This window comes from Podarcis cretensis (assembly GCF_951804945.1).
Source record: "Podarcis cretensis genome assembly, chromosome: 1".
Lineage (NCBI taxonomy): Eukaryota > Metazoa > Chordata > Lepidosauria > Squamata > Lacertidae > Podarcis > Podarcis cretensis.
The window spans coordinates 23838666-23864942 of record NC_137170.1 but is presented as its reverse complement, the minus strand read 5'-3'; the positions used below and the strand labels follow the sequence as shown (position 1 = coordinate 23864942).

Below are 26277 nucleotides of genomic sequence, written 5' to 3'. Positions count from 1 at the left end.
AAGAGAACAAGCTGGTCATCACAAACATTCTTTTCCAACAACACAAGAGACATCACATGGACATCACCAGATGGGCAGCATCGAAATCAGATTGATTATATTCTCTGCAGCCAAAGATGGAGAAGCTCTATACAGTCAGCAAAAAGAAAACCTGGAGCTGACTGTGGCTCAGATCATCAGCTTCTTATAGCAAAATTCAAGCTTAAACTGAAGAAAGTAGGAAAAACCACTGGACCGGTAAGATACAATCTAAGTCAAATCCCTTATGAATACACAGTGGAAGTGAGGAACAGGTTTAAGGATTTAGATTTGGTGGACAGAGTGCCTGAAGAACTATGGATGGACGCTCGTAACATTATACAGGAGGCAGCAATGAAAACCATCCCAATGAAAAGGAAATGCAAGAAAGCAAAGTGGCTGTCCAACGAGGCCTTGCAAATAGCGGGGGAGAGAAGGCAAGCAAAATGCGAGGGAGATAGTGAAGGATACAGGAAATAGAATGCAGATTTCTGAAAAACAGCAAGGAGAGACAAGAGGGCCTTCTTAAACGAGCAATTCAAAGAAATCGAGGAAAACAATAGAATGGTAAAAACCAGAGATCTGTTCAAGAAAATTGGAGATATGAAAGGAACATTTTGTACAAAGATTTCCATAATAAAGGACAAAAGTGATAAGGACATCAAGAAGAGGTGGCAAGAATAAACAGAAGAATTATACCAGAAAGATATGGATGTCTCATACACCCCAGGCAGTCTGGTTGCTGACCTTGAGCCAGACATCCTGGAGAGTGAAGTCAAATGGGCCTTAGAAAGGACTGCTAATAACAAGGCCAGTGGAAGTGATGATATTCCAGCTGAACTATTAAAAAATTTAAAAGATGATGCTATTAAGGTGCTACACTCAATATGCTGGAAAACTCAGCAGTGGCCAGAGGATTGGAGAAGATCAGTCTACATCCCAATCCCAAAGAAGGGCAGTGCCAAAGAATGCTCCAACTACCGCACAATTGCACTCATTTCACACATTAGCAAGGTTATGCTTAAAATTCTACAAGACAGGCTTAAACAGTATATGGACCGAGAACTCCCAGAAGTGCAAGCTGGATTTCAAAGCGGCAGAGGAACCAGAGACCAAATTGCAAACATGTGCTGGATAATGGAGAAAGCTAGAGAGTTCCAGAAATAACCTGTACATTAAAATAAACAGAGGCGTAAGTAGACACATTTAGCAAAGCAGTGTATTTTAAATATATGAACTATTTTATTGTATGCTGCTTCAGTGACATTTTCGGAGGTGGGGGAATCTTGCCCAATAAACTTCAGTAAAATTCATGACAAGCAGCGACTAAATGCGTTTCATCCTAAGGAACAACAAGTGAAAATTCATCACCTCTTTTCAAAAATATTTTTCCTAAACAGAAAGACTACAGCTAAAGATGAAATAGTTGTACACATGTTCGTTCAAAAAAAATACCATTAACATTTGTGGAACATAGTTACTGATAAAAGCAACAGGGGGTCTTAAAAACCAACACATTATTATAACGTTATTACTATTGCCAGTCAAATTCCTGCAGAATCACCGGAATTTACTGAAGCTCTCTTGGGTGGGGGTTTTGATGCCACTTTATTTCTTCTTAGTTTCCTTTTTAAGAAGTTCCATATCTCAATTTCAAATACATACAGAATAAATGCCACAAAAATAATGCCTCCCATTAAAATAGTCGTCATTGAAGTGATAAGAGAGTTTCCTGGGAATGCCAGTGGAGAATCATCAATATAAATCTGCAACAGAAAATATTGTAATTCCAACAGTCACTTCCCTTTAAATTGACTATTGCTCACCCTGTTGACAACAAGAAAGTGAAACTGGTCTAAGTGATGGCGAAAGCTGGCATATGCAAATCTAAGTGGTGGGGGAACAGAAGCAGTCATCTGAGTTTATAGGGAAAGCAATTTGGTAAGCATTGCATGTGGTTTGTTGCAAGATACTGTATTATATTGTACCTCGTAAAATAAAATACCCAGAAAAGTATGGGCTAGGAAAGTATGGCTAGGAAAGTATGGCTCTCTTTGTTAAGCATAGGTTTTTCCTTGTACAGTGGTGCCCCGCAAGACGAATGCCTCGCAAGACGGAAAACTCGCTAGACGAAAGAGTTTTCTGTTTTGGAGGTGCTTCGCAAAACAAATTTCCTATGGGCTTGCTTCGCAAGACGAAAATGTCTTGCAAGTTCCTGCGGGTTTTTTCCCCTCCCCCCCCCCTTTTCTAAGCCGCTAAGCCGCTTATCAGCTGATCCGCTAAGCCGCTAAGCCGCTTATCAGCTGATCTGCTAAACCACTAAGCCGCTTATCAGCTGATCCGCTAAGCCGCTAATAGCGCTAATCTGCTAAGGCATTAATGGGCTTGCTTCGCAAGACGAAAAAACCGCAAGACGAAGAGACTCGCGGAACGGATTCTTTTCGTCTTGCGAGGCACCACTGTATTCTCAGTCAATCATTTCTATGAGGGAAGACTCACAATTCAGTGGTAAAGCACGTTTTGCTTACAAAAGGCCAAAGGTTCAGTTACTACTACTATTTCTACTTCAGAAAGATTTGGGGTAGCATGGCTAGGAAGGAACTCTCCCAGAAATATTGGAGAGGTGCTGCCAGCCAGAGCAGACTAGCCTTCCCAGACATTTGGGACTCCCATCACCATTAGCCCTTTGCAGTCCAAAATCACCTGGAAGGCATTAAATTGGAAAGGCTGGAGCAGAAAGTTAACCTGGCCCAAATTATCCAAGTGACTCTATCAGCTCTTGTTTGAGATGGCAGCCTTTCCATGGTCATATGTTTGGCACTGGCAGGCCTGCCAAGAGGGCAGGGGGCATATTGCTGTGCTAGAGCCAGCACATGGCCCAAACTCTGAACTTTAATTTAACCCCCCCCACACACAATTAAGTTTCTAGAGCTTGTACAACAGAAGTGACAAAGCAAAATCTTCAGGCACCATTCAAAGCCATTGCTTTGTGAGCTAAGAGGCTACTCCTGCCTTGCAGTGTTTTTAGTCAATGACCAAAGTCACAGTTGTGCTATTTAAATATCTGCTGGGCTTCTGTCACTAAAGAGTACTTGCCTCAGTTCTGGGCCTTGGCATCCAGAAAATCATTCATATATACAGGGTGAGTCCTTTAAAAGAGGCCCCGTGGATACAGAGTACACATGTTCCACGGGGCCTCTTTTAAAAAACACACCCTGTATGAGGATATATATATATATATATATATATATATATATGCGCTCCAGTCTGCTTTAGCTTCCACTTCTATGTGTTTCCCTAAAGTGTCCTTCTCCAGTCCAGTCCCCCTTGCACCTGCTAATTCCACCTGTTCTCTGGGAATGTGCTGAAGTAAGGGCTAAATATGTGGGAACATTTTGTACAATCTTGTATCCTATTTTATGTTTGTTAATTCATTCTGTGTGTAATTTGTGTGTTGTTGTTTTTAAAAAAGAGCTACTGTAATGACAATACCTGAAATTCGTCAAATAAGTTACAAAAGGAGACTCCAGGAATAGTTGATACCCTGAAATGGAAAAGCTCAGATCCCTGTTGGAAAGGGGGGGAAAGTTGTTACTAATATGCAGTAACATTTGTTTTCATTTTTTAAATTAAAACTGTAATCCTTGGCTATTAATGTGATCTGGTTGCTGAAAGAAAATAAGTGTTTTGTATGACCTGAACAGAAATATAGATATGGCTGGCTGAACTGCAATGTGGCACATGGTGCAATATTGCTGCTCCATTTTTTAAAAAATTGATTCTCTTAAATGTCATAAACTATAACCGAAATATAAAGTGTTCATGTTCACTTGAAATGTTTCACAGAAATAATGTGCAGTACCACGTAGAACAGACAGGAGCTGCTTATTGAGAAAAGCATCTTACATGCATTCAATTGTTTGTATAACTACAGCCTAAAAATCAGTGTTGCTAGCAACTGTGTTATATCCTTGGAACAGAAAAATTCTGAGATTTTGAATTAATGTGCAAATTAAAAAGGTAAAGGTACCCCTGACCGTTAGGTCCAATCGCAGACGACTCTGGGGTTGCGGCATTCATCTTGCTCTATAGGCCGAGGGAGCCGGCGTTTGTCCACAGACAGCTTCTGGGTCATATGGCCAGCATGACTAAGCCACTTCTGGCAAACCAGAGCAACACACGGAAATGAGGTTTACATTCCTGCCAGAGCGGTACCTATTTATCTACTTGCACTTTGATGTGCTTTCGAACTGCTAGGTTGGCAGGAGCAGGGGACCGAACAATGGGAGCTCACCCCGTTGCGGGGATTCAAACCACTGACCTTAGGCTCAGTGGTTTAGACCACAGTAGTAGTAGTAGTAGTAGTAGTAATAATAATAATAATAATAATAATAATAATAATAATAATTTATTTGTACAACGCCCATCTTGCTGGGTTTCCCCAGCCACTCTGGGCGGCTTCCACAGAAACCAAAAATACCGTAAAATCACACATTAAAAACTTCCCTGAACAGGGCTGCCTTAAGATGTCTTCTGAATGTCAGGTAGTTGTTTATCACTTTGACATCTAATGGGAGGGCGTTCTACAGGGCGGGCGCCACTACCAAGAAGGCCCGCTGCCTGGTTCCCTGTAGCTTTGCTTCTCGCAATGAGGGAACCACCAGAAGGCCCTCGGCACTGGATCTCAGCATCCGGGCAGAACGATGGGGGTGGAGACGCTCCTTCAGGTATACTGGGCTGAGGCTATTTAGGGCTTTAAAGGTCAACACCATCACTTTGAACTGTGCTCGGAAATGTACTGGGAGCCAATATAGGTCTTTCAAGACTGGTGTTATGTGGTCTCGGCGGCTGTCCCCAGTCACCAGTCTAGCTGCCGCATTCTGGATTAGTTGTAGTTTCCGGGTCACCTTCAAAGGTAGCCCCACATAGAGCGCATTGCAGTAGTCCAAGCGGGAGATAACTAGACCACAGCACCACAATGTCAAATGTATATTGCACAGTGGCCCAACATGTGGTCCAAGGGCTGCATGTGGACCTCAAGGCTTTTTTCCCCACCCCGCAGCAACATCTGATGCTCCCTCCCCAACCCTCGTGCTGCCTTCTCTAAGTTGGGTGAGTGCTGGGAAGGAGCTGTGAGGGCTGACAGGATCCTAGAGCCCTCCTGTCTCCTTCCCAAGGCCTGATGCCTTTATTACCCAGCTTTGGGAAGGCAGCACAGGCGGGTGGGGCGTGCATCAATTTTAGGCCTTGTTCCACCACACCACACCACCTGCCCACATGACAAGGCTTTGTGTGACACCGACAAGTCAGCATGGCACCAACATTCCTCTGATGAAAATCAGGATGTATGTCTTGTGCGAAAGTGCAGCATCCTCCTCCCCAGGGCCAGCAGTGGCACTGGAGGGGGTAAATGGGACATTCTATTTTTTTTTTTATAATAATTTTTATTAGTTTTCCAATTTTAAAACAAAACAATAACAACGACATAAAAACATCCACCAATACAAACAAACACACAAATATAAATTCTTAACCTCATTTTCATAAGCCTCCTTTCTCGGACTTCCCCATACCTCACCTTTTTTGCATCCTTATTTTACAGTTTTTCAGCAACCCTTTTAGCCAATTAAATTTAAATTTGTTATCTTTCTCAATTTCACCTTAAGTAACATTTTCAGCTGCAATTCTGCATCTTCCTTCCCCTTGACATTTTAGCACTCATCAATATTATAACAGTTCTTAAGATAAGCTTTGAACTTCTTCCAGTCTTCCTCCATCGTCTCCTTCTCTTGGTCATGGATTCTGCCAGTCATTTCTGCCAGTCCCATAAAGTCAATCACTTTCGTCTGCCATTCTTCCAGTGTGGGGAGTTCTTGTGTCTTCCAATACTTTGCTAGAAGGATCCTTGCTGCTGTAGTGGCGTACATAAAAAAAGTCCTATCCTTCCTTAACACCAATTGGCCGACCATGCCCAAGAGGAATGCCTCTGGTTTCTTGTGAAAAGTACATTTAAGTACCTTCTTAATTTCATTATAAATCATTTCCCAAAAGGCTTTAATCTTTGGGCAGGTCCACCAAAGGTGAAAGAAGGTACCTTCAGTCTCATTACATTTCCAACATTTATTATTGGGCAGATGATAAATCTTCGCAAGCTTAACTGGGGTCATGTACCACCTGTAAATCATTTTCATAATATTTTCTCTTAGGGCATTACATGCCGTGAATTTAATACCGGTGGTCCATAACTGTTCCCAGTCAGCAAACATAATGTCATGTCCAACGTCCTGTGCCCATTTAATCATGGCTGATTTAACTGTCTCATCTATTGTATTCCACTTCAGCAACAAATTATACATTCTTGATACATTCTTAGTATTGGGTTCTAGCAATTCTGTTTCCAATTTCGATTTCTCCACCTGGAAGCCAATTTTCCTGTCTTGTTTAAAAGTTTCCATTATTTGATAATAATGGAGCCAATCTCGCACCTTGGGCTTTAATTTCTCAAAACTCTGTAGTTTAAATTCACCGCTTTCTTGTTCTAAAATTTCAGAGTATTTTGGCCATTTGGATTCCATATTAAGTTTCTTCACCTCCTTAGCCTCCATAGGTGATAACCACCTAGGAGTTTTATTTTCCAACAAATCCTTGTACCGAATCCAAACATTATATAATGCTTTCCTAACAATATGGTTTTTAAAACCCTTATGAACTTTAACCTTGTCGTACCATAAATATGCATGCCAACCAAACCTATTATCAAATCCTTCCAAATCCAGAGTATCTGCATTCTCAAGAAGTAGCCAATCTTTCAACCAGCAGAAAGCTGCCGATTCATAGTACAGTCTAAAATCCGGCAGGGCAAACCCCCCTCTTTCTTTGTCAGTAAGTATCTTAAATTTTATTCTGGGCTTTTTGCCTTGCCAGATAAATTTAGATATATCTTTCTGCCACTTCTTGAAACAATCCAGTTTATCCACAATTTGTAATGTCTGAAACAAAAATAACATTCTAGGCAATACATTCATTTTAATCACTGCAATTCGGCCTAACAAGGAAAGCTTCAAATTCGACCATATTTCTAGATCTTTCTTTACCTCTGTCCAACATCTGTCATAATTGTCTTTAAATAAATTCACATTTTTAGATGTCATGTTAATCCCCAAATATTTTACTTTCTTTGCCACCATTAACCCAGTTTCATTTTGGAATCTCTCTCTTTCAACATTTGTTAAGTTTTTTTCCAGAACTTTAGTTTTTTGTTTGTTCAGCTTGAATCCTGCCACCTGGCCAAAGAATTGAATTAACTCTAAAACTCTTTTTATACTAGTGTCTGGCTCTTGTAACGTCAATACTAGGTCATCTGCAAATGCCTTCAATTTATAATGTTTAGCTCCGACCTGAACTCCTTTTACCAGCTGGTCCCCCCGATCATGTTCAACAAAACCTCCAGGACTGATATAAAAAGTAATGGGGATATCGGGCATCCCTGCCGTGTCCCTTTTTCTATGGATAGTTCATCAGTAACCACATTATTTACAATTAACTTAGCCTTTTGTTCAGAATATATTGCACTTATACCATTTTCAAACCTTTGGCCTACCCCCATCCCATGGAGATTCTTCTTCATGAACTTCCAAGAAATATTATCAAAGGCTTTCTCCGCATCCACAAAAATCAGGACTGCCTTCGTGTTAATATTTACAGTTAGCAGTTCCATAATATCAATTATGTTCCTTACATTATCTGATAAGTGTCTTCCTGGGAGAAAGCCTGCCTGGTCCTTATGAATCTCCTCCATTAACACCCTCTTCAGTCTTTTTGCTAAAATGTCAGCAAAAATTTTGTAATCCACATTAAGTAATGATATAGGGCGGTAGTTCTTGATCTGGTTTTTTTCAGTTTCAGTCTTTGGTATAAGTGTGATAAAAGCTTCTTTCCACGATTCAGGTGCCTTTTCCCCCTCTAATATTTCATTACAAACCTCCTTAAGCGGCTGTATTAACCCTTCTTTCAATGCTTTATAATATCTGGAGGTTAGTCCGTCTGGTCCTGGAGATTTCCCTAGTTGCATGTTTTGAATGGCACCCTCCACTTCTTGGTCTGTTATTTTCTCATTTAAAATCAACCTACTTTGTTGCGAAATTTTTTGTAATCCATATTTCTTAAGAAAATCTTCCATGTCTCTTCATTTTCCGGCCCTTGTGAATATAATCTCCTGAAATAACTCTGAAAGCAATTACTAATCTCATTTACTAATCTCATTTAGTTTAAAAATGTTCTTTCCATCCACCTCCAAACTTGTGACTGTATTTAATTTCTGTCTCTTCTTCAATTGCCATGCTAGAAGTTTCCCACATTTATCCGCTGATTCAAATGTCCTCTGTCTCATTTGCTTAATTTTCCATTCTATCTCCTGGTTCATCAATTCCATCAGTTCCTGGTTCATCAATTCCTGGTTCATCAATTCCATATATTGCATCTGATAAAACTTAATTTCTCTCAGAATCTCATGAGACTTTGGTTTAGACCTCAGTTTCTTTTCTCCTTCTTTTATTTTTTCCAAAATCTTATCCTTCCTTTCATTTTGTTTCTTTCTCTTTAAAGAGTTCTGTTGTATCAGAAAACCTCGCATCACGGCCTTACTTGCGTCCCAGATCACTCTTTTCTCAACATCTGTCCTCAGATTTATCTCAAAGTAGTCCTTCAAGGTTTTTTGGGCCTTTTTGTAAATCTCCACATCTCTGAATAGGGTGTCATTCATTCTCCATCTGAAGGATCCAGCTGTTGTTAGTTTCATTTCCATCTTCACTGCGTTATGGTCGGAGCATGTCTTTGGGCAGATTTCCACCTTTTTTATCCTTGGAGCCATTCCACTAGTAGTCCATATTTGATCTATTCTTGTCCATGTCATTTGTGCCTCTGAAAAGAATGTTCCCTCTCTCTCAAAGAGGGTTTCTTGTTCTCCAGATATCAATCAGGTCCATGTTTTCAGTCATTTCAAAGGTCTTAGGTAGTCTCCCGTCCTTAGAGACCACCTGTCTTTGTGCTTTATCCATGTTTGTAGAGACCACGCCATTCATATCTCCTAGTAAAATCACCTTATGATCCAAATAATCCGTTAATGTCTCATGCAGTTTCTTGTAAAATTCTGCCTTCCCTTCATTAGGTGCATAGATGCCAACTATCAAGATTTTTTCTCCTTGGATTTGTATCTCAATTGCCAAAATTCTTCCATGTTCATCTTTAAAGATCAATTTTGGGGCCAATTTTTCCTTTGCATAGATCACCACTCCTCTTTTCTTGACTTTATCTGATGAAATAAATTCCTGTCCTAATCTTTTATTTATAAGTAATCTTCTATGTGCCCTTGTTATGTGAGTTTCTTGTAAACATATCAAATCCAATTGTTCTCTTTTCAAAATATGAAAAACCTCACGCCTTTTCCTGGGAAGGTTGAGCCCATTACAGTTCCAGGTTAAAAATTGCAGAGACATTATTAGTTAGTTGCCTCCAGCTGCTCCCTGCAGCTGGTCTTCTTCCAAAGGTGATTTCAGTCCAAATGTCAAGTTTCCAAGGTCTGCATCAGAGGTCAAGTCAAGGGATCCTTTCACAAGGTCCTCCTCGTTTCTGTCTAGGAATCGTTCTTTATCTTGCACTGTTCTTATTTTGACTTTTTTTCCTTTGTAATTAAAAGACAATCCTTGTGGAAATTCCCACCTGAAAGGTATGTTGTTCTTCTTCAGCAGGTCAACCAGATTCTTAAAGTAAGTTCTTACCTCCAGAATGTATTTTGGGATATCCTTGTAAATTTCCAATCTGAAGAGTTATGTAAGTTTAATATTTTAAACTTACATAATGTAAGTTTAAAATTTTATCTCTTTCCTCTTTGGATCTCAGAGTTATCAGACAATCCCTTGAAATCTTCCTGCCTTCCCTTCTGCCCAATCTGAAGGCGGTTGTTATCTTGAAGTCATCTCCCTCTGAATTTACCTGCCAAAATTCTGATAACTCTTTTGTGAGAAAATCCAATAGGTTGTCCCCTTCACTTTCAGGGACCAGCCTAAATCTCAAATTCCTCTCTTTCCTCTGCATCTCCCACAAAGACAGGGCCGCCTCATGTTGGTCCAACTTCTTGCAGACTGGTAGTAATCTTTCCTGTGTATTTTCAGCCGTAGCTTTAGCCTCTTCTGCAATTTTTCGAATTGTAGCGTTTTCTTGAACCAATTTATTTATGGTTTCTGTGTTAGATGTAATACTTTTCGTATTCAAGTCCAATTTTGTTGTAAGTTCTGTCAGTTGTTTGGTATTCTCCGTGCTCTGCTTGGTCAGGTTTTCTAAAGATTCATTTATTTTGAGTAATGCTTGAGTCACTGATTCCATGAATACGTTTGTTCCTTTCTCCTGTCCAACTAAGCTTGATATTGAGCCTCTTTTCTTTTGTGCAGCTTTAGCCTTAGATCTAGTTGTTATGTCTTCTGCGGAACCACTCATGTCCCAAGGTCGTTCCCACAGGAACAGCTCTTAAGTGGAAAAATCCAGTGACTTGTTTTTATTTGACAGTCTATGTTACAAATTGTAACCTTTCCACCCTCTAGAGGGAGCAGTACATTATATCCAATAAGCAGAAAAAAACAAAGAAACCAAAAGCCCTCTTAGAAAAGGAGCTTTCAATCTTCTAATTGCAACAGTATTTATTTCTGTAAAGTCCCACAAATTGTATCTGTTTAAGCTCTCCGCTTTGCAGCAGGTTCTATCAGACAGTTCCTGTCAAAGCGCTTCACCCAGGCAGTCCGTTCCCAGAGTCAGAGACAGCAGAAATTAATCACTTAAATTTCCTCTCTCGCAGGTTAAGCCAAATTTCCTTTTCTTTCCCCCCTGCTCCTGCTTGCTGGAGGGGTAGTTAAAGTTCAATGCCAAAGTTAGGTGATTCAAAAGTTCAAAGTTACCTTTCCTTCAATTGCAGCTCTCCAGTTCCGTTGCTTTAAAAGCCATGCAAACCGGGGGAGGCAGACTTCCTTTATTTACCAACCCCGTTTTCAGCCAAATTTCAAGCTTTTTTTGTAATCCCAGTAGGTTTCCCAATCCTACTTACGGGTATTTCAATTTCAGTCCAGATTTCAGGAAGGAATCGGCGCTCTCCGCTTATGGCGACGCGGCTTCGCTTCACGGGCTGGGTAGCGACTCTCAGCACCGCACGATCCCCCGATGCTCCTCCGGAGCCTTTAAAAAGGCTCTTTTGCAGTAAAGGGGGGCGCAAAAGGTGCCCACCGAGTCTCCTTGTTCACAGGCTTCCGCGCCTGTGATTTTAGGGGTCTCCGCTTCGCCGTAGCGGTCAGACCCGAACTCGTGAAGCAGCTCTCTCTCCGGAGATCGGGGAAAGAGCCGCCATTCAGCGCTGGCACCGACCGGAAGTCGTAAATGGGACATTCTAGGACCAAATCAGAAGCTGGGATGGCTTCTTCAAATTCCGGGATGATGCAGGAATATTGGGGCACCTTGAAAGGTTTTGAGTACTCTTGTGACCCACTTTGTTTGAAAAGTTGGACCACCCTGGTACAAAGATTTTAAGGTAAGAAGAGTTTGGGTTTTAGGTTTTGTCTTTCCGTTCAAAGTACAGTGGTAACTCTGGTTACGAACTTAATTCATTTCGGAGGTCTGTTCTTAACCTGAAACCGTTCTCAGCCTGAGGTACCACTTTAGCTAATGGGGCCTCCCACTGCCGCTGTGCCGCCAGCGTGCAATTTCTGTTCTCATCCTCAGGTAAAATTCTTAACCCGAGGTACTACTTCCAGGTTAGTGGAGTCTGTAACCCGAAGTGTTTGTAACCCAAGGTGTTTGTAACCCGAGGTAGCACTGTATGTATTTTCTCTGGCACTTACAGTTATCGTTATAGATAGGCCATCTGGATTATATAGTTCAGTTTTGAGTCTGTGCTCCAAATATTTTTTCATTTTTAACATACTTGATGTTTGATTGGTACCTGAAAAAACAGTTAAAACAGTCACAGAGTGGTAGGTTTGAGTTTCTTCCTTCTTTTTTACATTTCAGTAGGGCCTGAATACAGATGAATAGCCAGATCTATTTCTCATGAAATGTAAAAGTAACAAAGGTATCAGAGGCACAGCATGATGTATTAGAGCTGCACAGGGTCTTCTACAGCAGTTTTCCAGAGGTTAACAAACAGCAGTGCTTTTTTTCTAAAAAAAGTTTAGGGGTACTCTCATTTTTCTACTCATATTGAAATACTGCCCCTCAATGAGGCCAAACTTAGATTCACAAAATGTTTAGGGTTATGTGTACCCCTGCATCCCCCCAGAAAAAAGCACTAACAGTGATTACCGGTAATTATCATGAGTGGGTGAAAAAGGAGGGGTGTGGGCAAACATTAATATGAAATGCTGGTTAACCTGAACTCTTCTTTGTTGCCACCATAACTATTAGTCATGGTAAAAGCTATCAGGAGAAGTAGAGGAGGAAGAACAGCTAGGAGGAGGGGTGTACACTTCAGTAGCCTGTTCAGTACCCATGGTAAACCAATGGGTTGTGTTATGCTTGTTTCAGGCCTTAAGGGTCTGTAGGTGTAATAGGTTTTGCATGCAGAAAGAATTGGACTAGATTCAAATCTTTCCACATCAAGTCTTCCCTGAACTAGAACTTGCAACAGCTCCAGCAGGCATGGCCAATGGATAGGGATCATGGGAATTCAGCAACATACAGGGGACCAAAGGTTCATCACACCTACTATAGGGCAAGAAAGAGAGCCTGAAAATACATTGACAACAAGTATTTCCAACAGAACCTCTCTGATACGAAAGATAATGATGAATCCCAAGATTCTTCTGCTCCCTACCTGAAACTTTCCAGTTGGTTCTGTTGTTGACTTCTATGATTGTGATAAAATAAGGAGATGTCAGATTTACAGAGCGACCCTCATCCTCAATGGTGAAATAGAGAGGAAGCCTTGATACTGGGAATTTCATTCTCAGGGCCTGGCAATGAAACATATATAGAAATCACTGACATTAAAATGATGCCTGCATGGAAAGACATGGAATGACACAAATGTAAGTATTTACATAATCTGGTTTAGTTCTGCTAAATAGGAAGTCTGATACTGGACCTACAAATTGGTAATGAGCTGAATGGACTGAAACAGCAATGGACTGAAAATCAGTCCCAGAAGGTCTGAGATTCTGTGGGTAGGTGGCACATCTGTTAAATCTGTTATGCATAAGGTTGCACTCCTTCTAAAGTAGCGTGTCACAAGCTGGTAAGGAGGCAGCCCAGCAGGGCCTAACGTTCCTTTTTGCCACGTGTGTTTTCTTGGAGCAGTCCTGGTTTGTTTCCAGAAAGAGAGGGCAATCGCTGAGACTCCCGTTTTGACCAGTAGAGCCCGCAGTCCAGAACTCCCAGGTCAGCTAAGTGCGGTGGTGGGGTGGCAATGGGTAGGGCTGGGCGAGCCAGAGTTGCTTGTTGTTGCTGCCAGTGCTGGGTTCGGTGGCAGCCTGGCCTGACTCTGCAAGGTGCAAGGTGCAATCCACCTCAGCGCTTAGTGGATCAGGGCCATCAGGTGTTACCAATGAGCGTAGGGCCCGTCGGCAGCGTTGCACCAGCTCTGCATGGATTTTAATTGATTTTTACTTATGGGAAGACAGCTGTCCCCATGCCCCCCTCTTGGCTACGTCCATGTGGGGTGGGCCACAGGAAGAACACAAGGTCAGAAGAGGGTCATGGTTGGGAAAAGGTTGGGAAACACTGCTTTAAAGGATCAAATTCTTAGACTGAGCACACTCCTAAATATAGCTTTGTCAATGGAGTACCAGATAAGCCTTTGTGGGAAGGAATGTCTTTCACATTAATTTAGGCTGGTGTGCCAGCTGCAGCTTCTTCTGGAAAGCGATAGCCTGGCCACAGTTATCTGGAAACAAGGATTGACTACTGTATTGGGTTGCATCTGGGGCTACCTTTGGAGACTGCTCAGAAATTGCAGTTACTGCAGGATACAGCTGCTAAGTTAGTAACTGTGAGTGGCTCAAAAGGCTTCACTAGCTACCAGTCCATTTCTAAGTTCGCCTTTAAAGCCCTATACAGCTTGGGACCCAAGCTCCTTGGAGAACCATGGGAGTCTTTAGAAATTCTCTTTCAGGTGTCCCCACCATCTGAGGTGTGGCAGAAGGCAGCCAGAGAAAAGATTTATTGGTTATGATGCCCCATTTGCAGAATTCCCTCCCCAAAGATATTTGCCTGTCACAACATTGTCATCTTCTCAGCAGTAGCTAAGGGTATTTTTGCCTTCTTAGGTTTCTTAACGTACTGTTATTTTGATATACCCGGTACTTTACATACTGGATGTAATGGTTCCAGGATACAGTGGTACCTCCAGAGGCGAACGGCATCCGTTCTGGAGCTCCGTTCGCATCCTGAATAGAACGTAAGATGTGACGGCGCGTCTGTGCGTACGCGGGTCGCGTTTTGCCACTTCCGCGCATGCGTGTGACGTCATTATGAGCGTCTGTGGTGCGCGAGCGGCGAAACCCGGAAGTAACACACTCCGTCACTTCCGGATTGCAGCGGAGTGCAACCCGAAAGCACTCAACCTGAAGCACATTCAACCCAAGGTATGACTGTACTACATATCTCCTCCGAATAACAAACAAAAAGCTGCACATGTAGGCATAGCCCTTACCTTCTCCTTGCAATCAGAAAAGGCAACAGAAAAGGACAGCTTCATATTTTCTGTACATCCACATTCGGAGCGCTTTGACTTGCCAGCACATTGCTTGTACCGTCCAGAATTCTGTTGGAAAAGTAAAGGGACCCCTGACTGTTAGGTCCAGTCGCGGACGACTCTAGGGTTGTGGCGCTCATCTAGTTTTACTGGCCGAGTGAGCCAGGGTTTGTCTGCAGACAGCTTTCGGGTCATGCGGCCAGAATGACAAAGCCACTTCTGGCGAACCAGAGCAGCACACAGAAACGCTGTTTACCTTCCCGCTGCTTGCACTTGATGTGCTTTCAAACTGCTAGGTGGGCAGGAGCTGGGACCGAACAATGGGAGCTCACCCTGTTGTGGGGATTTGAACCGCCGACCTTCTGACCGGCAAGCCCTGGGCTCTGTGGTTTAGACCACAGTGCCACCCGTGTCCCAAAGAAGGTATAATCAAGGCAATTCTCGACTGTGCTTACAAAGTAGACCAACATATGCAATGGAAATCATTTGACCTCTGAATCAGTCTATAGTTTTTCAACTATCAGTGGACTGGAGAGCAAAGAGAACTATGCAATAACTCTTGTTCCTTAGTGAACAGGAAGCATGATATGCAGTTGGGTTGAAGAGAAGCATTCTCTTGAGCAAGAGACAAATGAGCTGAATGGACATTGGGGCTCTTGGGTGACAGCAAATGATTTTGCAGATGAAGTCCTCTGCCTGTTTTTCAGCCTTTCCCTTTTTCTTCTCTACACTCTCCATATTCTTAAGCAGCCTTGATACTGTTGACTTTGAGAGTCTTTAATGAGATGTAAAATATCAATATCTTGAATATATGGAATAATGCAAAATGAGCTATGCATGCAATCCTCTACTGCCTCTTGTTGATAGAACAGGAAAACATGGAGGATTGTAAAACGGGTGAGACAGTAGAGTTCACCTAGGGCAAAAAAAGGAAATGCTCATATTGGCTGCGCTGGGTGCTTCAAATTGTTCCCATTGCTCCTAAAGTATATTTACCTTGAGTGTGTGGAAAGTAGTTGGGCAATTGTGTCAACTTATGTTCTGATCCTATCTATCCTATTACTGCAAAGGTTTGGCAAGTGATATGAGGTGGCCATGAGGTGGCCATAAAGTTAAAACATAAGGATTCGAGCCCAAGTTTTCAGGTTATTTTTCTTAGAATAATATGCAAAAACCAGCTATTTATAGTGGGAAGCAGACAGATGTTGAGTCTATAGTATGTGCAAGCAGGATGCCTAAGTTCTGAGGCAAACTCTATAGAAATGCTCATCTGGAAGTTGAATTTCAATATTCTCCTCTTAATTAGAAATCTCTTTTCTTAATGCGTGTATATGTATGTAAAGAACATGCAACAGCACGGAGTGCAAAATGGATAGCAATTTTTTAAAATGTGCATTCTCAAAGCTCTTACAGGAGTAGCTATGAAGACTTACTTTTGAATTTGTAAAATAATCCCTCAGTTTAGGTTTGCTGGGGTCAGCATTATAGAAGTTTTCTGTGAGTGGAACAGCAATTCCCAAAACAGATGGTGGCCTGTAGTTCACCTGTACGAAAAACAACACATTTTAATGGGGGAAAATTATTATTTGAAGAATTTTTGCAAACAACTTAAATCATTAGCGGGACTGACATAAAAACGTGCAGTGAAAATCATTTAAATAAAATACAAAGGATAAATAGTAAATAGATATGAATTGGCTATGCAGTGATAAAAGATAAAACATAAGTAAGCACAGAAAGGGTCAATGATTTTATGTATTCTAATTGGTTGTATAAATTTATTTGTGTGATAATCTTTGTAAATGAAAAAAGAGGGAAATTATATGATGAAAAATAAGACTGGTTTCCCCTTTGTGTCATCTCCCCAACCCTGTATTCATACAATTATTACCAGCAGCACAGATTTCTTTCTTTTTTTAAAAAAAAATTATTAAGGCTTTATTAATACAGATAAAAGAACAAATTTAAAAAGCATACTAATCTAAATGAAAACAGAAAGAGGACTTCCAGGGTTGGCGCCTCCGCAATGGCGGAGCTCCTCCGATTAGGAGGAACTTGCTCCATGAAAAGTGGGGTCTGACCGCCACGGCGCAGGCGGAGACCCATAGAAATCACAGGCGGAAGAAGCCTGTGAACTTGGGATTCGGCTGGCACCATTCGCGCCTCCCCTACTCGCGGGGAAACCCTGTTTTGGGGATCCGGAGCGACGTGGGGTGAGTGGCGCGGTGCTTTGAATCGACTGCTTCTTTCACGGAGTGAAGCCGCATTGCTATTGTTGGAGAGCACTGACTTTTTTCCTGTGGACAATTGGACTTTAAACAACAACTCGTGAGTAGAACGGAAAATTGGAAATACCTTAATTTGGTAACGAGCGGGGAATGTTCAAAACAGGAAGTCTGCCTTCCCTTTTTGTAAATAGACTGAAGCAAAGAAGTTGCAAGCTAAGGTCTTGGAAAGCCTCATGTAAAGGATTAAATTTCCATCGATTGAAACCATTAAACCCCCCTTGGAAGCAGGGGAAGAGGGGGGAAATTGTGGACTGTGCATCCTGCAGGAGAGAGTGATAAAAACTAAATTATCACTGCTCTGAACTCCTGGGAACGGGCTGCCAACAGATTGACGTTTGAAAGAGTTCATTGACAGCGAAAAACAGTCAGTTAGTAAGATAAATATATTGCTTTCACTGTCCGCTTCTGCGTTTTAAAAGGAAGAAAAAGCAATTGAAAAAGTAACTGAAAACTGAAACTATTTTACTTTTGGAATTGTGTCAGAAAGGATTGATACAAGTGGAGATTGCTCCCCCTAGAGGGAGTCTTTGAAACTGTTACAAGAGTTGAGCTGAAACTGTTACAAGAGTCGAGCTGAGGAATCCAGCTGTATGATAAGAATTGTGAGAACTAGAGACTGACCTTGGACCAAAATGCCGGCAGATGAGATAATAGTGTCTGCATTTTGCAGGATAGATCATTTGCTGAAACAGCTTCACAAGAAGATAGATGCTATGGCTACCAAAATTGACATTTCGGGACTAAAAGTGAATACCAACACAGAAATAACTCAGGATCTGGCACAGGAATCTATTTCAACAGGGCAAATCGTTGAAAAGGAGAAGGAGAAAGCTGCTGTTGTCGAACTTATAGTAATACAAGGGGGAGCCTTAACCTCACAGAGGCAGGTTGAGGGTTACAGGTTGGGGCCCTTTGTGGTTGAAACTGGAAGAGGTCAGATTTTGAGGATTGGAGCCTGGCCTGGACTGGAAGGGGAAGGTTGGAGAGATCCCCTTATGCAGGGATCAATTGACATTTGGGACATGGATTTGGGTCGGGAGGGGATTGGAGCTTTGGGGGCCTTTGGATTTGGAGGAACCTTGAAACAAGATTTGAAATATTTTATGGATTCTAGTTTTAACTATGGAAATCTGGTTGACCTGTCGAGATGGAATAAAAGTGCTGTTGGGTCGGAGCTTCCCCGAGATCTGCTCTCTAGAATTAAAGAATATGAAGAAGATTGGCAGAAGGGATGTGGATATGAGTTAAGAGCCTTGGACATAAGATCTCCAGGTTGATGGACTATATGGAATTGACGGAAAGGACTGGCAGAGGCCGAGACCAGGAAGAGGAGACGGTGAAGAAAATTGGAAAATTTAAAGTCTATATAGGGAAATTTTGTAAAATTTAATGAGGGATAGAAAAATCTTGGAATGGAATTTTTTTGGGCCTTAGTGGAAATGTTTTAAGAGGTTAAGTGTAAATAGGTATATTAGATTTAATGGGGATAAGATTAAAAATATTTTAAGATAAAGGATTTGCTGAGATAACGTATAGAAGTGGAATACAAGGAGGGAGGTGAGAGGAGGTCAATGAAACAAGGGAATGAAAGATAGATTATGGTAAAGGTATGATGTGTGTTAAATTGTTTTTGTTTTGTTTTGTATAGTTTAGTATAGTATAGTTTATGGTGTTTAGATGTTAAGGTTGTGTTTTGTATTGTCTATATTGTATTGTTTCTTTTGTTTCTTCTTTCTTTTTCTTTTTTTTTGTAAGTTTTAAAAGTAATAAATATCATAAAAAAAAAGAAAACAGAAAGAGAAAGAGAGAGAGATGCAATCCTCTCTCAAAGGTAGATCTCAAGCCGTGTCTCACACATAAGGGGGTGGCTCCTCCCAGATCTCTTCCCTTCTTCCAGCCTCCCACCCTGGGAGACCTTCCCTTCCCTGCCTCTCACACAGGGTCCTTCACCAGCCAGCCCTCACCTTCATGTGCACACACCCCCTCACTGACCCAGAGTAGAGGACATAAAAACACCACCACCAAAAGCAGGACCAAAGGAAGGCAGGAAAAAAACATGAAGATGAAAATACTACTACTACTACTTATCAAACCTTTATTAGGCATTATGCAGGTAAAACCATAAAAGGAAAATAACATATAAAAGCCTTGAGATATATATAAAAAGGCAGGAGTTGGCTACATACAAATATAAATATATACATATAGAATCAGTGGTTTTCCTTGTTAACCTGCTCCTTGGAGGACTGCTGCCAAAAACTCGGCTACCCCCGCCGTTACCCTTTGGTCAGCGTCGGATAGGTAGAGTCCCACACATTCAGCTTGCTGGGGTTCCAGACCACCCGAAAGGGGGGACAGCACGCGTTGACGGAGCGTACTGTACAATGGGCAATGAAAGAGGATATGCTCTACAGTGTCCGGGACATTCATAGAACATCTGCAGAATCTCTTGCTTCTGGGAATGTTTTGATATCTTCCCCAGACAAATGCTGAGGGAAAAACATTCAAACGGGCCAGCATAAAAGCCCTACGTTGGGCTGGGATTATTAATTTAGAGACGTAATTGGCTCTGCAATCTAAGATATTTAAATCGTAGAATCTGGGGGAGCAAATTTTGTTTACAGCTGCCATAATATTTTGTCTCTCGACATCCTTTAGTCTAGTTAGGATATTATGGAGAATATATTGCTCATTAGAATTGTACAGGAGCTCCAGCTCGATGCCTAAAGATTCAATTTTTTTTTCAAGGTGCTGATACCATCTTGATTTATAAGGGTCTTTGAGCAAATCAGCGAGCAGACTTGATGGAGGGCAGCGAAAATGGCAGCGTAACCAATACTTTATTGAGGTGGACCATGCCCAGTATTCCATTGTGTGTATGCCTATTTCTGCACACATTGTTTCATATTTGATCATAAGAGGGAGTCCAAGAATACGTCTCAAAAAGCTGGAGTGAATCTTTTTTATATCACTGTTATATGCTTGGACCCATAGCGGGATACCATAGAATATCTGGGATTGCACTTTTGCTTGAAATATCTGATTGGCCGCAGGAATAAATTGATTACCTTTCTGATAATAAAAACGGGCAACTGCTGATGAGATGCACTTTGCCTGTTTTATGGCATTTGTGCGATGGGTTGCCCACCCTAAGTTGCTCTGGAATAAGATTCCCAGATATCTATGGATTTTCACTTGTTGGATTTCTTGCCCTCTTATTTTCCATTTCTCTAATTTCCAACCATTCGAGAAGACCAAAATTTTTGTCTTCTCATAATTTATAGAGAGTTTGTTACATTCGCAGTAAAGGATCAGTGAAGATATAAGACGTTTCAGACCCAAGCTCGTTAGTGATAGTAAGACAGCATCGTCTGCGTATAATAAGAGAGGAACTGGTTTCTGATTGAGTTTAGGGGCATGTGATTCTATTTTTTGAAGGTAATCTGGCAAGTCTGATAAAAATAAATTAAATAGGAAGGGGGCAAGAATACACCCTTGTTTTACCCCTTTCGAGTTTGGGATGTCTGAGGAGAGGTGACCTTTGGTGTTAAGTTTGACTTGACAGGTATTGGAAGAATGTAGATTTTGCATTAGAATCAATAAGCGCTGATCAATTTTTAATTCTGTGAGTTTCCTCCACAACTTTGGGCGGTCAATTGAGTCGAATGCACCACGAAAATCTACAAAAGCAGCGTATATCTTAGATTGCCTTTGGGATCTGTATTTTTCAACCAGATGCATAAGTGTAAGACAGTGGTCTAGAGTAGAGCAACCTTTGGAGAAACCTATTTGTTCTTTCCCTGGTAAATTTAGATTTTTCATCCAGGTAAGAAGTTTAGATAAGAGGTGCTTAGCGTAGATTTTCCCTATCACTGATAGTAGGCTTATCGGTCTATAATTCCTTGGTTCTTTTGGGTCGCCATTTTTAAAGATTGGAATAATTATTGATCTTAACCATATCTCAGGTATGGTCCCATATTTATCTATAAGAGTAAACAATTGAGCTAAGGGTTCTGCCCACCAATCTATATAGGTCTTAAATAGTTCTATTGGTAGACCGTCTGGCCCAGGAGATTTCCCCGATTTGAAGTTTTTAACTATCTCTCTAATTTCCTCTTCCTCTACCCTTGGCCACTCCTGGAGTTTATTAATTTTATTTTTAATGGTTTCATTTCCTTTAAGTTCACCGTGTAGATTGTTAAATACAGATGTAAAGTATTGGGACCATTTGGATTCTGCAATTGGTGGCAGAGTTAGTTGATTTTCGGCTTTCAGTCCTCCGTACACTAGGCTCCAGAACGCTTTGTTGTTTTTACTCTGAATTGAGTCGAATAATTGTAGCCATTTTTGGGTTGCGTATTTCTGTTTCTTTTCGGCCAGAATATAATGGTATTTTCTTTTTTCATCAAGATAAGAGGGCTCTAGTTTAGTGCGATTATTTTTAAATGTTTGGCGCAGTTTTCTTTTTAGCTGGAAACATTCATCATCAAACCAAGGGCTAGCGCTATATTTAAGTTCCCAAACTTTAGGTGGAGTACTAAGCTCTACAAGCATTTGGAAGATTTCATTATAAATTTTAGGAATATCACAGTAGGAATTAGTGGTCTTTAAGTTGAATAATACTTGTTTTCTCAGGTTAGCTGTAAGTTTATGCCCCACTTCTGCACTCATTTCCTGGGACCATTTTAATTGGGTCATTTGTTTGTATTGAGAAGGTTCTATGATATTGTGCTTAGTTATTTTGGTTTCGTCCTTTAAGCTAATAGACAGCAATAATGGCTGATGATCGCTTTCAGTGCGCGTTCCAATTTTGAGGTCCATGATCGAATTTATAATATTTTAAGGGACAAGAATATAGTCGATGACACTGCATCCTCGGGGGGAGAAGTATGTAAACTCCCCGCTTCTATCGCCATTTGTTGAACCGTTCACGATCTGCAAATTAAAGTTGTTACATAATTCAAGTAGGCGTAAGCCTTCGTTGTTAACAACCCTGTCTCTGGAGAATCGTCCTATTTTCAGGGCATGTGCGATATCATTATCAGTATTCCAATTTAGTTTGCTACATAGTTGTTCATTGTTGGTTCCCACTCTGGCATTAAAATCACCTGCTATTATCAGTGAGGCATTTGGGTATTTATCGGACAGATTTTCTATATAAAAGGTTAGTTGTGACCAATTTTCACTACTGATGTTGTTTTTGGTTGGGGGGATATAGACATTTACAAGTAGCAAAGAGTCTTTTTTTTGGGTTAAAAGTAGAGCTTGTGCAAGTGGTAAACATATTTCTAGTTGCTTGATTTCAAACCCTAAGTTGTCTTTGATCATACAACAGAACCCTGCTTTCGGCCGGCCCTTCGTGTTTGTTTTCAATGCGGGTTTCGTATAGGAGATGAATCCGTTAATTTTAATATCTCTAGTTGACCATGTTTCTTGTAGGAGTATTAGTTCAAAATCCTTAAAGAAGTTCATTAGGTCTGGGTCTCCGTCTTTGTTTCCCCACCCTGCGATATTCCAGGACAACAGGCGTAGGATCCGTTTTTGGGTTGGTGGCTGGTTGACAGCATTTAGTCATTCTAGTTCTGTCATTAAGTCCAGCGAGGAATTTTTTCTTGTGCAGATACAGCCATTTGTCGCTGCTTTCGGTGGGGGACGTAATGGTGGATCTTTTAGATTCTTTTTTAAAGTGCGGGAAATTAGAATTTCCTCCCTTTCTTGATTTTCTTCCTTAACTGTTCCTTGTTCCTGAGAGATTTCTGTGGTTGGTGGGCTATTATGGACAGTAGGACTGTTTTTAGTCTCTACTTCCATTTCTTTGGCCTCATTAGGTGTTGAGCTCGGTGTGTCAGGTCTGTTGGAGGTCATCTTTTGTTCGGCAAAGTTAGAGTCCTTTGTGGTACTTAAATAAGGGGTACCTATTTCGTTTGGAGCTAGTATTTGATATCTCAGCCAGGAGTTTGTAGTCTCATTACTGGAGTTTTTCCTTGCCGTTTCATATTCTAAAGGCGGCTGGATTTGTAGCTCTGCATCTATACATTTGAAAGTTCCATTTGCAGCTCTCTTTTTGACTATGCATTTTGGGGAAAAGGCTGGCAAGTGTAAAGTTTGATTGTGTATTGTATCTACTGCATTTTGTTGACCTTGTCGGTGAATTTCGGTCAATCTGGCCTGTAGTTTCGTCAATTTACTGAGTATGTTTATTTGTTCTTTATCTGGTAGCTTGGCAAAATTACTCAGCAGATCTTCTTCTTCTGGGACTGTCCAGTCTATTGTGTCAAGGGCGAGGTTGTTATTTGATGCTACAGTCGCATGGTTTGGGAGCTTGGATTTTTCTTGCGTAATTTTCCGGGTAGCTGACTGCGGTTTCTCCCATCTACTGGGTTCTTCCACGGGGGTAGGGGAGATGTCGGCTTCTGGTGGAATGGCCTTGTTCATCTTATTCTGTCTTTTAGATGCAAACAATGGTCTGGGTGATATATCTTCAAAATGTCGGCGCGGAAAAATTCCTTTCTGGGCTAAATGAGCCTTTACCCTTAAGATTTTAGTTGGGATTCTATGACTACCAAATCTTAGTAGTACTTTTTTGGAATATCCGTCGTTAGTGAGCCTCTTGACTGCTTTTAAGTCAATGCTTCCGCCCTCAGAACCAAGGAGCAGATTTAGATGGTGTCTGGCCCAGAAAGATGACTCCCAGTAAGGTAGGGGTCCTCTATATGGAAAAATGTGGAGAACAATCTCACATGGCCTCAGTATCAGGTTGATTGAGTGAGGGGGGCTTCCTCTGATTTTTGACTGATTTAGAGGTATAAATTTGTATTTGTTCTGTTTATTTCCAGGGGTTGTTAAGGATGGCAAAAAGGGAGTGAGTTGCCTCCTTTCATCTGGGTTATCCAGCTTCTTGGAGATGTTTTGTAATTGTTCAAAGATTTTTTGAACTGTTTGAGCAGTCAATAGGCAGCATTCCTCCAGCAGCTCCACCTTTCTATCGATTAGTGCTTGTGCCTCGGTTATGGGAGTAGTAGCCTTGTCCTCATTTACTCCTAGGGATATCTCTTCAATTGTCTTTCCATGTAAGGAGTTGAGGAAGGTTTTGGGAGGAGATACGTGCTGTTTTTGAGGTAGCAGGTAATTATCTAGATTACTCTGTTTAAAACCAGAGGGCTCTGTGTCAGTTTCTATATCAAGGCACCTGGGTCTTTTGCCTCTTCTCATTACTAGATTCTTAAATCAATGAGATCAGACTTCTAAATAGAATGATAAAGTGGTAAAGTTCTCTGGTCACAATCTCGTTCAATTCTCATTCGGTCCTAGCTGGACTGCTGCGAGGTAAGTAACGAGTAACTGGGAGGGAGTGCCTTAGTGCTCGAGAGGGAATGTCTGAGAGCCTTCGTTAAAACTTCTTTAACTTCATTAAGTCCCGGCACCGAGGAGGATAAGATAAGATAAAATGTTCAAACGCACAGCGAAATAATGAAAGGAAATAGAATCCAAAAGGGAGGAGAGCCGGCAACATTTAGTTAAAAGATCTCTTTGAGCTCCGATAAGAGCGTCTTACCTCGGCGCCATCTTGAAAACAAAAACCTGAAGATGAAAATAATAAACGAGTGCGAAAAGAAAGGGGGGAAAGGAAATAAAAGGGCTTCTGATTCAAATATCCTGAGAAGAGCTCTGAAGCCCAGACGTAATGAAGGGACGCAGAGGGCATAGCACTGCACAAATTGGAAACTCCCCAATGCATTCGCCATGAGCGGAGGTATCTCTGTTTCTTTTAAGATGTATCTGAATTTCGGACTTAAGAAACATACGTGTTTTGGAAGAAAGAGAATGGTAACCTGTGAAATGAATCAGCCACTGAGTGCCAAGGTTTTGATCTGGAAATGATTAAGATTGGAATTGGTGCAGGATCAAGGAATAACATCAACTCCTGATATCCAGAACACGGGAAGTCATCCAAAAATGTTTAATTCGGAACTGTTTAGTTGGCTCTTTTGATTGTATTGTGATTTGGCATGATTTGGCATCAAATTAATGTGGCCTCCATAGGATTGTTATTAATGAAACATTTAAAAAATTGATTTTTTTTAAAAAAGACAGTTGGAAATGTTGACCCTGCCTTCTATCAGAAGAAAAGTTAGCTTTTACTTGTCTGCTTCACTGACACAGATGCCAGAGAGTGTAGTGATGTCCTCAGCATTGCTCTCTGTTTCATGGGCCACACTTGAGTCTTGTGCCTGGGTATGGCTTTGGAAAAATGTATCCCAGGGCTTCATAGAATGGGTACATCTGTGCCCTTCCCCTGTTCAGAACATTTAAGAAAGGGTACGAAAGAATTCTAAACTAAAATGTAGGATTTAGGATCCTTACCGGTAGCTGCTTTAAAAGTCTGGCAATCGCTGAGCCATTTGGTTCAGCGCTGACATCCTCAACTAGCCAGTCCGAAGGAGAGGTTTTAGCAGATAGAACATAGTGCATTGATTTAAGATAGGAGCAGGAATTCTTCAGCGTTAAGACAAGAGTTGTCACTTCACATCGGAGAGATCCCAATGCGATAACACCTATGGTGGTTTTACCCTAGGGATGTTTATGAAAAAGCATAACATTACTTGGTCTCCAACATAGATGAATATAACTAGCTTCCCATCATAGGATGGATCTACACATGGGGGGGGGGGAACCCACTATAAATAAGTCAGAAATTAAATCGTTATAACAACAACAACAAAAAACCCACTTGTTTTTTCTCCAGCACCATCTGGTGTTGCATGTTTATAACGCACCCAAAGAGCAGGGGTTGGCAAACTAAGGCCTGTGGGTCGGATAAGGCCCAAGGGGCTCTTTAATCCAGCCCAAGGACTAAATTGCTGAACTGATATCTCACCATGCGGGGACTGACTTCCATGGTGGGCGTGTGGGTGGCTATGGATTGGCTTCAGGAAGCTCCCACAGCCAATTCTAAGCCGCAGACACCTCTGGGCAGGCAGCAATGCTGGCCAATTCAAAGCCGTGCCAGCTTTCCTCAGCTCGTGGGCGGCGAGGCTTCGGATTGGCCAGCGAGGCAGCCATGGACAGAGAGGCCCATGGGCGCATCGCAGGGCTTCGGCTGGAGCTTGGCATGCCTGCTGGCCCTGTGCCTGGCGCCCGGGAAAGCTCTTCCAGAAGCGAGAGCTGCCGCCACAGCTGCCGGCTCCCAACCACCGCCAGAGGAGGTAGGAAATCGGGGAGGGAGGGGCTGGGGGAGAGAGA

The 26277-nt window shown here is 41.6% G+C and overlaps 2 protein-coding genes and 1 long non-coding RNA gene across 3 annotated transcripts in view; 1 reads left to right on the top strand and 2 right to left on the bottom strand.

Annotated features, from left to right (window-relative positions):
• LOC307200864 overlaps positions 1-26277 on the top strand; it is a 345619-nt gene that overhangs the window by 157735 nt on the left and 161607 nt on the right. The gene's annotated exons all lie outside the window — the stretch shown is intronic.
• Positions 1-26277, bottom strand: part of LOC307199804 (cation channel sperm-associated auxiliary subunit beta-like) — a 118062-nt gene that overhangs the window by 58835 nt on the left and 32950 nt on the right. The gene's annotated exons all lie outside the window — the stretch shown is intronic.
• Positions 1237-26277, bottom strand: part of LOC307199842 (cation channel sperm-associated auxiliary subunit beta-like) — a 55040-nt gene continuing 29999 nt past the window's right edge. Inside the window, exons 19-25 of the mRNA XM_079947973.1 lie at positions 25399-25605; positions 16180-16290; positions 14705-14815; positions 12869-13007; positions 11898-11998; positions 3511-3585; positions 1237-1784 (exon numbers count right to left, since the gene is read on the bottom strand). Of these exons, the coding sequence (XP_079804099.1) occupies positions 1563-1784; positions 3511-3585; positions 11898-11998; positions 12869-13007; positions 14705-14815; positions 16180-16290; positions 25399-25605 (966 nt within the window). The 3' untranslated portion in view covers positions 1237-1562. The remainder of the gene's footprint in view (positions 1785-3510; positions 3586-11897; positions 11999-12868; positions 13008-14704; positions 14816-16179; positions 16291-25398; positions 25606-26277) is intronic.